This window comes from Bemisia tabaci, chromosome 1 (genome assembly GCF_918797505.1).
Source record: "Bemisia tabaci chromosome 1, PGI_BMITA_v3".
NCBI classification, from domain to species: domain Eukaryota; kingdom Metazoa; phylum Arthropoda; class Insecta; order Hemiptera; family Aleyrodidae; genus Bemisia; species Bemisia tabaci.
The window spans coordinates 60,469,954-60,483,250 of record NC_092793.1 but is presented as its reverse complement, the minus strand read 5'-3'; the positions used below and the strand labels follow the sequence as shown (position 1 = coordinate 60,483,250).

The 13,297-nt window shown below is 38.5% G+C and overlaps 1 protein-coding gene across 2 annotated transcripts in view; it reads right to left on the bottom strand.

The window, feature by feature from the left end:
* Positions 1–9,614: 9,614 nt before the first annotated feature.
* LOC109031973 (uncharacterized) overlaps positions 9,615–13,297 on the bottom strand; it is a 29,993-nt gene continuing 26,310 nt past the window's right edge. For both annotated transcript variants that reach the window (XM_019043842.2, XM_019043843.2), the window contains exons 14-15: positions 13,092–13,233; positions 9,615–12,333 (exon numbers count right to left, since the gene is read on the bottom strand). In XM_019043842.2, coding sequence (XP_018899387.2) covers positions 11,750–12,333; positions 13,092–13,233 — 726 coding nt within the window. In that variant the 3' untranslated portion in view covers positions 9,615–11,749. The remainder of the gene's footprint in view (positions 12,334–13,091; positions 13,234–13,297) is intronic.

Sequence of the window (13,297 nt, the reverse complement as noted above, 5' to 3'; positions counted from 1 at the left end):
ATATAAATAAAAAAATCACGATAGGTACACGAAGAAAGTCTTTAACTCACTCCTCAGCGCACAATCTGCGATTTTGTTTTTTAAAGTTTGAGACAAGTCGCGTTCAAAATTGCTACGTCTGCAGACAGCTCTTCCCATGGGCTTTTTTCAACCATCGAGTTCTTATCCAGTTAGTTCTTACGTTTAAGTAACATATTTTGGCGTGACCTTGAGAGCAATAATACTTTTGACCAAAAAAGACTTCAGGCGTTAATATTGATTTAAATTCGTTGATAGTGGATTGTTTGAATGTTTATGTTCACTGAAATGTGGGTTTCACTTGGTTCTAAAATACTTACTAAAATACTAAAGGGTCGCAAGTATTTACACTATATGTATGCATAACGAAATCGATAAGTTTTTTTAAAACCTCAAAGGGTTTTCAATTTATTTTCCTAAGTTGCCATAATGTATGAAAATTTTCTCTTTGAATAAACACATAGGTTGAGTGCGTTCCGATCCGGGCTTATAGATGACTTGGACGGCCAGTGTCCAGCATGCAGCTAAGACCTGGTTAATCTGAATCTTATTAATTGTTTTACAGCGTCCCGGCTGACAAGTCCAGCTGCTAATAGGACAGGTTCCAGTGGGGTCTACGGTGCCCTCTCCCCCTCCCCCGCCTTTGCCCCTGCCGCTGTACATTATAAACGACCGGACTGCCGTGTTGCCACTTTTTTGACCCTCATCATTGTCATTTTCCTTTAATACCGCAAAAATACTTTTTCAAGCCTTCAATCACGGAGCTTATCAATAAATGTGGAATGATGGACAAGGATGAATTAACCCTTGAGGAAACTCAATCACTCATACATGATTAATTAGCAATAGGCAAATTTAATGGAAATTTTCTCCAAAGTAAGCACATTTGCAATGTTTGCTCGGGTCGGATTTCAAGTCTCAACCTTTAGATTCAAACCTTTAGTTTTTGTAAAATTTTTATTGTTTCCGACTGAAAATGACTCAGTTTTGAGCCGAAACGTCTCGGGTTTTATTTATTGTGTATTTTTAGCTTGTTTCCCGTTTTTCCTCCTTGTCTTTTCCACTGTTACCTTTAGATTTAACTACACCTCAGAAAAGTCTCGATATGCGATAGTATTAAGTCATTTCCATTGATATAGCGTTGAAAATGGAAATTCTGTGGTTTTGATCAATGTACGCACGATAGTTTTTTGTTTAAATGGCGTGCATATCCACGGTGAAATTCCACGACCGCATATCTCTTTTGTGGTGTTTTAAATTTTTGCCCCTATATTATTTTCTTTTTTTATTTAATTTCCTATTTTAAAGGAGAACCAATCGACATCATTACTTGAGAATTTTGCAGAGTTTCCTTTGCACAGAGTAAAAATATCACGGCAGTTTTTAAGAACTGCTGTTGAGTAGTTTCTCCCTTGAAAAGTAGATCGAGTATGACAGGTATTCTGCGACGTCTTAAGCCGAGATGCGCGGTTACCGACTTCCACCGTCGATATAGTTACGATATGTATAAAATAGCTTACAAGTCGTCAACAAATCAAACTTGACTAAGTATAAGTTTAATTTTGAAACTACGAAAAAGCGACTTATCTGGACGGTGTCTCCAGATCACCAGCTAGAAATGTAACCTGTCAAATATTAGATATGCATCTACTCAGTTCTACAGTGGCGAGACGTGAATGATCGATTATCGATTTCCCCCATTTGCTGCTATGGTAAAGAATCGATTATTGAGGGGCTCGTTGGGAACAACCTGTTCATCAATTCTTTCCCACAGGTTTAAATTGCAGATCATTCGGTACATCGCAAAGCACGCCACGCCACTGCAGTTCTGATCTGTACCATAGGTTGTAACAATTAAATATATCGAGTTCTACAAATCAGCCCCTGGAATCAAACTGTAGCAAATATTTTTCGACATGAACACACGTATCAGGGCATGTGTAACAAAATAAAAACCGGGATGCTCGGAAACTAAATTAGGAGTGATCGAGAACTTGAGAGACGAGAATTGACAACAGCTCGTGGCTTCTGGCCGATAATATTCAAACAGTTGCTCGGAGCCTGGATTGAGGTTGCGTGCGCTAATCCTATAGCGTCGCTGACTCACCCTGTATCGCTGCAGAATACTGCCGTGCTATGTAAAAAGGCCGTATGAACCTTCAGGCGTTGCCAAATTGTCTTTGAGAAAACACGAATTCCCTGGTAAACTTAGGGATATTTTCCTTTCAATTTTTCAGAGATTTTTCTTCGTATTTTAATGTAAAGTTCCTGAAAATTTCAAGGATAAATATTCATAATTTTCCTCAAGAATAAACATTTTATCAAAGGAAGTTTGGCAACTCTCAAATGTTCATGCGACGTTTTTCCTTAGCACGGCAGAACAGAATTAGCAATTTGGGACCGGATCCAGAGAGGGAACGAGTGTGGATCTAAGGAGCACTGATTCAAAGAGAAGCCGGGGAATATAATTTAGCAGAGAAAAAAATTAACAAGAGCTGCCCGAAATAGAGAATATTGATGAGGGAATCGAGGCGGTTCGGATCAGATCGAACTCGGGCACAAGAACTGCAGTATTTGCATTGAATTGAATTTTAGACGACTTTGTATGATATTCAGATAAGAGTAAGGAGTGGGAAGTCGTTCTTTTTTGTATTTTTGCATTGTTACGGCGAAGAAAAGGATAGGTTGTAAGATTTAAGTAAAAACTTAGCTGTCCCTCCGGAATGAAGGCTATTTCCATTTAAATCTTCCGTCACATTCATACGGCGCAACGATACAACTATTTGAACTCTCCGGAATGCGTGAGGTATCACGCCGCATTTGAAGGCGTTTTCAAATCAGCCAAATTCCGATACCCGGATTATCGTTTTGCATAGTTCATATTCTTTTGTTATATTCCGTGCCACTTGTTTATTTTTAATCCTCGTAGAAAAACCACCCATTTGTAAATACAATTCTAGCTGAAGCGCACTTCAGCTATGCATTCACCACTGCAAAAATTTCAAGGAAATCGACAAGCCCAGCGTGCATGGAGGCTATTACCATTTAAATCTTCCGTCACATTCTTACGGCGCAATGATACAACTATTTGAACTCTCCGGAATGCGTGAGGTATCATGCCGCATTTGAAGGCGTTTTCAAAACAGTCAAGTTCCGTTATCGGAACAATCGTTTTGCATAGTTCATATTATTTTGTTTCCATTTCTAACCACCTGTTTAATTATAATCCTCCTATAAAAACCACCCATTTGCTAAATACAATTCTAGCTGAAGCGCACTTAAGCGCATTCATGACTGCAAAAATGTTAACGGAAATCGAAAAGGCCAGCGTGCATGAAGGCTATTTCAATTGTAATCTTCCGTCGCATTTCTAATCCAGTTCCCAAACAATGAATAGTATGAGGCTCCTCGTGAGTTTCAAGGCATTACTTTACATTCATTCATTTATAAATATTCAATAAAATATATTAATAATATGTCTATTATTATGGTTGTCATCGCGGTTCTTTTAGTCTCTTTTGTATCGTTCATTGACGAATCGTTCGTGAACTAGAGAGAGAGGAACAGTTTTTACTCATCTTTTCTTCTTTTTATTCACCCATTAATCCCGTCAATCAGTCTTGTACTTGCCCTCAACGCCATAATTTTTTAGCGACTCAGCGCTGCGGTGAGGTCATAAAAAATATTCCCTTCAACAATTAGGTGTAAGAGGGGGAAAACAGCCGACCAAAGGAATTAGAAAATAATTAATTCCCTCGCCCAGACCATTTGAAAAAGGTTTAGCGAAAACAAGACGATAAAAGTTGATTTTAAGATTAGCGTCTACAACCTCCGCGGTTGCCTGGCCAGATTCCACTATTTTCCTTGGTGAATCTTCTCATTCCATGAGCTGAGGACTGATCGATTTGATGGAAAAGTCTGTAACAGTGTCATCGCATTTACCAAAATAAATCCATGCGGATGCGTAATAAATTGATCTAGTTTTAGTTCTGCTTTTTTAGTTTTCTCTCTTAGTTTAACACCTTTAGTTACAATGCATACAATTGATATCAATTCGACTCATCGTGGAATTAGGGCCCAACTATTGAAAACATTTGATCGACAGTAAAGTTGATCGACAGATGTTAGATTCTATCAAAATCCCTGACGGAGGAACAGTAATGTATTGCTTAAAATCCATCACTTCGTAAACTTTAAGATGAATTTGTGTGAACAAGTATCTATTCAGTGCATCCAGTTTTTTTTAAAAACTTATAAAAATGCAGTGCTGCAATGCTGCATGGGAATTTTTCCCAAGCTTTTAAACAACTAAAAACTTCGTAACTTTCGAAGCTGTACATGTAGGTAATAGTTGATATTAAATTAATGCTTGGCTGGACTTGTAAAAATATTTGAGGCAAAGACCCAATTTTGATTTTTACATTCCTATATGTATGCCAGTTAAATGATAAGTAAGTAATAATTCATAATATTTTAACAAGGCTATAATAATTAGTCATTTTGACTTAGAATTTAAATTGATCACACACAGAACAAAATAAATAAGGATCATTAATTGATGCAATTTCTATCTCAAACTTTTGAAACTCTTTGCCTCTCTTAATCTAAAAATCTAAATTTTCGCATATAAACCCATTTTCCAAATTCTCTGTAAAGACGTTAATAGCCTGTGACGCTGAATGTCTTAAAATATATTAACTAACTAACTATTTTATGAATGATAGATGCTGATGAATAATTTATTGATAACTCCATTCTTACTGAATGGTTGATAGTGCTTTAAAAAATCCCAGTGAAAATGCAAATATTTTTTCAGTTCAGCGACTGGTTATGGTTACTTATATTTGTTCCAAAAACTACTCACCTCGGAGAAGGTTCCACTGAATTCACTGCTTGTATTTTGATTTTTACCGTCCATAATCCCGGCTACTTTCCTCGCAATTTGGCAACGACGTGCAGGCTCAGCCTCGCCGGAAGTCGTAATGTTTACTTTACCTGGCAATAAATGACAATAATCCAGCGAAAAGAAGCGGAATTCGGATTTCGTTCTGAGGCGGTCCCTCGCCGGTCGCTAATTCCTCAACTTCTGAATCGTGTCTGAGAGGGTTATGATGTTCCATCGAAGATCGGCCGTAAGGTTTTAAATTGCATAAATTTTCTCACCTTCGGCTTGTCCCTGTTCCAACCGATTCCTCTCGTCCTTTCCTTTATCCGTCCTCTCCTATCGATGCCGTGACTGACGACTTAGGTAAGTGCAAGAACACGCATGAGAAAATGGATGGTTCCTCTAGAATATGCAAAACGCTCATATAAACTTTTCCCCTTCTTTTCCCCCGAGGACACGGTGAAAAATATCACCAGTTTATTGTTAGTTTGCGAGTTCACGCCTCGCGCCATAGCGCCTTCAATTTTGCAGATGCAACACCGCGGATATCCATCAAGTACGAATAGTTGTATCTCTGCGCCGTCATCAACGCGCGTCCTTTCTTTTGCTCTATTTCCATATTATGTTTGTTCTCGTTTGTCTAATTTGTAGCGGTGCTTCAAGGTTTACGTGAGTAACACGACCGAAGATAGGAAAAACGTAATAGGGTCTCGTGTTTTCACTTTTCTCGTGAACCTGAGCGAAACTGCATTGGCAGCACACAGCAGAGCATTGTGAGTTCACGCCTCGCGTCATCGCGCCTTCAGAATTGCAGACGCAACACGGACATCCAGCAAGCACGAATAGTTGTATCTCGACACCTTTATCAACCCGCGTTGAGGTGTTCCTTATTTTTGTAATTATGCTATGGTCTTAACGTTCAACGATTGCGTAAGTCGCACGGCTCTCTCTGCCGTGTTGCCCGCAACTGTCATAGAACTAATTGTCTCAGTCTCCTTCGCTGCAAAGTAATCGGCTAGGATTTAAGATATTTTCTTAAACTCTGTTTGGAATATCTAATTTACAAGGATCATTCTCTGGAAAAGTGTGAAGTAAAGTAAATATTTATAAGTTTTAGTTACTTTTGGTGAATCATTTAGAAGTACAACATCTACCGTCTTGGTTGTCTCATTTCCCTCTATTGGCGTTGAAAACCGCAAATTCGTCGTTTGCTCTTTATAGGCCAAAGATTAGCATTTGCTAGTTTCACGCCCCTACTATGTTGCACGCAAACGCTATGAACATAGTTCCTTTTAGCATAATACGTCCTATTAATGCAGTGTAACGACGTCTATCACGGAGATTTTCGAGACAGTGCCGGATTAAGGGGGTGGCCACATGGACCGCGGCCCATGGCGGCAAATTTAGGGGTCGGCAAATGTAATTTTTTCAAATGTAGGTATCAAGAAAAAATCTGATTCAGAAAAAAAATCACAAATGAGGGAAGGCGAAAAAATCTTTCATATCCTGAGAGTTAAAGTATAGTAATTTCTAATTTGTTCGTCTTTCGGTGATACAAGGAGACAGCGCCTTTCATTAGTCTAGTTGAGAGAGAAACCAAACACGCAATTTGGCCTGGAGCGGCACGGCGCAGAGAGCAATGATGGCGAGAACTTGAGATGGAAAGGAGAAGCCCTATCGGTGCACCGGTCAGCATGAAACACATATTAGCGCCTACAAGACTCCATGAATACTTCACGCATTGCGTCAAGCGTGGTACGGTCAGCAGCGGTCAGTGTGAAACGCATAGCGCCTACAGGACTGTAGGGATACTTCACGCATTGCGCCAAACACAGTGCGGTTGGCGCGGTGGTGGAAATTAAGATCATTAGACCACATTCATGTTTATTCTTATTCATAATTTTTTCCTTCTTTTCTTAGAAATGTAAGGCATCGTCCACACAGAGATAGGTCTACGGAACTTAATTTTCGAGCAAAGTTCAGTGAACTTTTGCAAGTGTTGACAGGACTTTCACAAAAAAATGTGCCAAACTCGAGTAAACGGGTCTTATGAACCCCTCCTCCTCCGGCACGTTCACCTGATGGATTCTATGGATGTTTCAAAACGAATGAGATGGGGCGGCAAAATACAGGCGCCCATGAGCGGCAAGAAGGAAAATCCGGCCCTGTTTCGAGATGCGATTTCTCCGCTCTCCGGTAATCATGGGTGTGACCAGTGGGCTGATTATTGAAATCAATAGACAAAGCGATCGACAAAAAAGACAAAGATAAAATATAGCAATCCTATTTGTTGACTGGGAGGAATATATAGACGAACTGAAGGGTCTCTCGTGGGTTGCCGATAATCAGTCTACTGCTTATTTCCTTAGCCCATTGCGACTAACCGCTTCCATCAATAGGGTCGCTCCATTTTCCTATTGTCATATCTATAGCTTTGTCGATCGATTTTAATAATCAACCCGTAGGCAGGAGCCGGGATGGCTGTTCCCCTACCTCCCCTAAGATTTCACCTGACCCCTCTGGAAAATGTTTGGGATTTTCGAAATAACTGCGTGACACTTTTGTCATCTTTGGGGTATTACAGGGGATTTTCCAGTATAGATCGGAAGCTCAAACTTACCCCCGATACGTTTCAATTTCCAGACTCCTCCAGGAGGGCCCCCTGGATTATCCTCAGAGCTGAGGGAATGAACTCAGATTCCCGCGGGCGAAACGGAGCGGGTCAGTGCAGAGAGATGCGGATCGGAGGCCGGTAGCAGGCCGACAGGCGACGGCTGTCGGGGGCGCTGATGTGCTTTTCCGGTAGCCGCTTGAAAAATCTACTTCCGGTGAAGGTGGTTCATTAAAATTAAACGGAGTCCACGAAGCTAATTGCTACCAGAACCGTGTTTCCGCTTGAAAGACACTGGGTTTGCTCCTTGTCTTCCAGCCCTCCCCCCGCCCCGCCCATGAGGCCTACAAGTTACGACAAATTACTCGCTCTTTACCCTGTTCCGTTTGTATAAATTAGCGGAGGAGCACTTGGATCGTTCCGGAGAGATATGCGGGAAAACTGGTGAGTTCGGGCCTCTCATTGAATGCCCACTCGTATGCATGCGCAAAGTGCATAAACACATGCATTTGACGATCTAGGTGTGCTGGATAAATGCAATCTAGTTTAAGAAACGCAGCGGAGCGTACCAAGATCCGAGAGGAGAGTATGACAGAAGTGAATTACGTTTTCACGAGAGCTCCCTTGGCGGCCTGACCATTGATATTCTTTCTGGCTTTAATGGAATGGCGAGATAAGGCAAGATATAGTCCAATTTTTGCCGTGTGATACATCGATTATCTACTTATGTGTCTTTTCGCACTGGAACACCGTGGATTGAGTCAATTGGAGAGCTCGGGCATGAAATTTTTGACTAAAACTGCAAATTTTGATACTTATTTTGTCACATTTCAAATTTCAAGGGATGCTTTGGGAAGAAGAGTTTACGAAGAAACCAATGGAGCCACTTTTAGAACCTTAAAGTTGTTTATAAACGGAGTTATAAGCTTTTAAAGTTTCCAAATTATGTCCACAACCTTTCTCATTGACTCGATCCAATGTGTGGCATAAAATTCAACAATCAGACCCTCCTCCAGTATTACTTACTGGAGGCAGGGGGGGGGGGGGGGGTTAGGTCTTGGAGGGCATTATTCCATTTTGTTTTAACGTGTTAAAGGACAGGAACATCCGTTACAGAAGCGTTAAAAGGAAGGGGGAATGGGATCGAAACATCCGAAATTATAAGCATTACGTATTTTATGAACGGTCCCGAGGATTCCTTGTCGATATGAAATTGTTCTGGTAGTCAAGACTAAAATATTACTTGGCCCCATTAATTGCTTTCTTGATGTTATAAACAGTTTCCTGAGCGCAGTCAGGAACAATGTAGACAAATATTTCCAATGGATAATCGTTCAATCTTCAGTATCAATGCATTTTGGAGGAAAGTTTCACAAACCTACACTGATCATTTCTCTTTGATAAAATGGTAAATGAGGAGATCCAAGTTACTGCTTACGTTATGAAACCGAACCAATAATTTTGAAGTCACCGTGCTTAGAGATACTTTGAGACTTTTATCAGTGCTGTCGGGGGAAACGCCTTCATCTAAGCGAATATGTAACTAATCGTGCACCTGATGTACGTAATTTTGCGTGAACTTGGTTTTGAAGGCTCTTCGTTCGGATGAAATGCCAGCGGCCAGCCGTGAAGATGAAGAGAGACTGAACATTAAAAGCTGCAGTTAGAGACCTCGCCTAATAGCAAACACAACTTGACATTTTTATTAATTCTTGTTGTTGATGCTACAGCTATTGTTTGAAGGCTAATTGTATGTTTTGACAAAACTACACTTGCAGTATACACTTACTAAAACATTGCCTTTACATAATGCCTAAAACCATGTTTGCAAAAGCCATCTTAAAATAATGTCGTCTGGATGTAACAGAGTAGGAATTTTTTTAGATGAGCTTCTTTGAGATTTTATCATTTTTTGGTTATGTCTATTTGGTTTTTTCTTTGGTTTGGTCTTACAGGTGTTTTTTTTAAGTGGGGGCGGGGAGAGGGGGCTTTTTGCTTGATAAGAAAAAGAATTACAAGGGGATGGAAAAAACCACTTTCATTCTAGAGATAGGACGTGTTACTACTCACATCATACATTACAGAATAAAGAGATTTAAAAATTTTCATCAAAAAATTTATTGTGAAAAAAGGGAGTTCAGTATGGAATGAAAAGAGACAAGTAGATAAGAAAATTCAATTAATATAAGCATTTCAATGCTTAATCCAAGTAGAGTTTTCAACTTAAATAATGAGAAAGGAAAATAAAATTGTTTCTATAATATTTAGTAAGTTGCAATGAAAATATCACAGTTATGAGAAGGCATCATTCAACTATAGACACGTAACAAAAGTAAGCATGTGACTCAAAAGAAAGTTAAAAGACACTCTGCGCCTTTTTAGAGAAAATCACAAAGAATCAAACTTACAAATGCTTCTAGCTTTATAGCTGGATCATACTTTTCAAAATGACATCACTAGGTAATGATTTAAGGAAACTAAAAATGACTCCATGTGATTTACAATAAATTCACACACTTAAAAAATAATGCCACAAAATGAAGAAGACAGATTTAAATAAATAAAACTGGACTTGGAAAAAATTTCTAATTTTATCACAGAATTTAAAATGGATTGTACAAAAGCTAACAAATGTTTTCTTAGATATTATAATTGTTTTCCTAAAATTACAGGGCCTGTATCTACTTTCCTATGGGATACAACATATTGACAATTGAGTCCGTCAACCGCTGTAAAGGCACATTTAAATGTTAGAAATTTTAAAAGTTTTTCAGAGATTTCATTTTTCAAGATAAATTAAATGGTATAAAGCATCCTCATTTCAATCATCAATCCAACAAGTGATAAATCCTTGTTCCAAATGTCGTTTTAAACGTTAGAGATACATTCTGACAGCTGTATGAAAGTTACCCGCCGAGAAAGTTACTAGAAAGCTTTCAGTAGAGAACTATATTTTATTAAGAGTTGTTAATTTTGTAAAAACACTCTGATAAATACTGGCTTAGAAATGTTCTAAGGAGTCGGAAAATTCTATTTTGTCACTCCAATGGTCCATTACCTGGGAGGTCATCAATTGTTTACAATAATTTTTGGTTCTTGAAGAGGGGTTTCCAGGTTAAAACGCACAAAAAAAAAAAACGAAAAAAAAGAGAAAAAAAAGGGATCTGGAAATAATTTGAGATTAAAACGGAAGTAGCTGTTCAAAAAAAGGAATGCCTAATGCTCCACAAAAATAGAGAATCACAAAAAACAGGTAATGAGGGATCATAAAATCGATTTGTTAAAGCTCATTAATACATAGCTAATAAAAACTTACAGATTCAAAATATTTGCTGGCTTCATCAATTACAGTATGTAAGCTCCTCAATATTGAAACTCTATAATCATTAGGATGCCAGCGGGGCGATTATTGAAATGATATCGACTGTATGTCAGCGCTTTGTCGTGTCGCGCCATCGACTAAGCAATGGCTTAGTCGATGGCGCGACTCGACAAAGCGCTGACATACAGTCGATATCATTTCAATAATCGCCCCGCAGTATGGAGAGAGGTTCTATCTATCATACGAATGTTAAAAGAATATACAGTTTTCGTATTGTGACGGTAATTAAGCATCTTTTTAATATTTACTCTTTCTTTTCAGTAGACTTCAGTTCAATGAAACCCAACTGATAAAGATAGATAAATAAAACCAACTTTAGGAAAAACAGTTTCGAAATTTCTTATTCCACACATTTTGAAAGTGTAAAGGAGAGCAATATAGTACATATTAAGAGTGTAAGAGTAAATGCATTTTGCTTGAAACTTTAAAAAAATGCTTTAAAAAATTGTGCACACTTATGTCTAATTTTTCCTAGTCTCTCACTCTAAGGAGTTCAACATTTTGAAGTAGCAGGTGCATGGAATAAGAAATTGACTGACAAGCAAAAAAATTATAGATCAAACCAGAGACTACAAAAAGGTGTAACAAAGATCATTTTCCTATTTTTTCCGTGTAGCTTGCAAAAAGCAGAAATAAAAAACTAACAAAAAAGGATGATTACTTCACAAAAAAGTTACCTACGTTAACGAATTAGCAAAAAGCACGAACAAAAAATAACGAGGGAATTGGACAACATTCATATCATAGACTCACAAATGAATAAGAAAACTGATTCATAAGAGGCCACCTGTCACGGCCTACGATACATTCATCTTATGAGCTAACATTGTCGCTTGCATTGGCAAAACAGACATCAACCTTGCTGCCTGTACCTTGTGTTTTGATTTTGAACTCTTGTATTTGTATTTTGATTTGTTTGATTTGCAGAGAATAAAATAGCATCTTGGTCACTAGGTATTGGTTTTTGGTAATACTCAGACTCAGGATATTGCACTACAGGTCTTTTTGTGCTCTGGACATGATTATTTGAACTAGGTTTGTTACCAGTTATTTCGGGAATTTTTGGCGCGACAGTTGGCTTCTCTTTGCTCCCACTTAGATTATTCGCACCTTGATTTTGGTTCAAATTATAGAACCCAAACTGCGTGCTATTCATAAATGTTGATAAAGATTGTAGAGTTCCTTGATTATCTGTTGACTGTGCCAGGTTTGGATTTGAAGCAGCAGAGACAGAGGAGGCTGGAGGAGGGATTTTGTTGGCAGCCTGAGGTTGGATGTGCGACTCGCTAGGGCGGACACTTTCTGAAAATTCCTGCGGGTTTGAGAGAATACCTTCAAATAAAATGGCGCCACTCTCTCGATCCCTGAGGAAGAAGATGAAAGGATGGTCCGCATCGAAAGTGGCTACCGAGCTGCTGAGTGGAATCACAAAAGTTCCTGAAAAATTCAAAACACATAAGTATCAAAAAAAGAACGAAAGAAAGAAAAAAATTGCTGAAGTCCAATTTATGAGGAACAGAATTTTTGATCAAAATGGGATGAGGATCTGAACTATCTGCACCTCCGGTTGGGAAAAGACTCACAGGATTAAATTTTTCGCTGGAGGGATATGATACATTTGCTTTTTAGAGCGATACTAGTTTTAACTAATGATTGGAAAGGTGACTCTGGAGTTATTTCCCGTCTAACTGGGCCCATTTTTTAGTGCAGTGCAGCCTCCTCACTTTTTACTTCTACATATTTCCCTTAAAATATCAGGAAATATCATCATATACTTTTGGATTTATTTTAGCTGTTTCAACTTTGAGGAAAAAATAGAGAAAGCAAGAACCTCACATAAGAAAAAACTATTTTACACTGTCTTCGTTCACTTATACTATTGGGCTACTAGGAGAAAAAAAGTGATTAGTGGCCTCATGAATTGCGAAAATGCTTCGGAGCATTTAGACAACTTTCTCAGTTTTGTCCAAGTCTTATGTACATTACTTAAACTAGAAATACCTATTCCTTGAAAAATAGTCCTGTATGAATGGACAAAAGAATATGTTAATAAGCTTTGATTGTGTTTTAATTTCCAGAGAATGACTTGGCTAAAATTGCTTTCGGCATTATGTTGGCATTTTCTATTCAAGATATTTTGAAATTCTGACGTGATGGACACAAAGAATGAAACAATGAGGAAGGGAAATACAAACCTGTTGCTGATGCCGCAACTGCTCCGTGTTCGTCCAGTTCTATTTTTGATTTTTGCACAATTTTATCAACACTCAGGTGCTCACCACTTGAAAAGATGCCTGTTAAATCAGCACTTTGTGAGAAAACTTCTCTTAGACCAAGCTGAAATCAGGAGAATCATAATATTCATAACACGAAAGTGAAAGGTGAGGGAGTCTTAAGAATC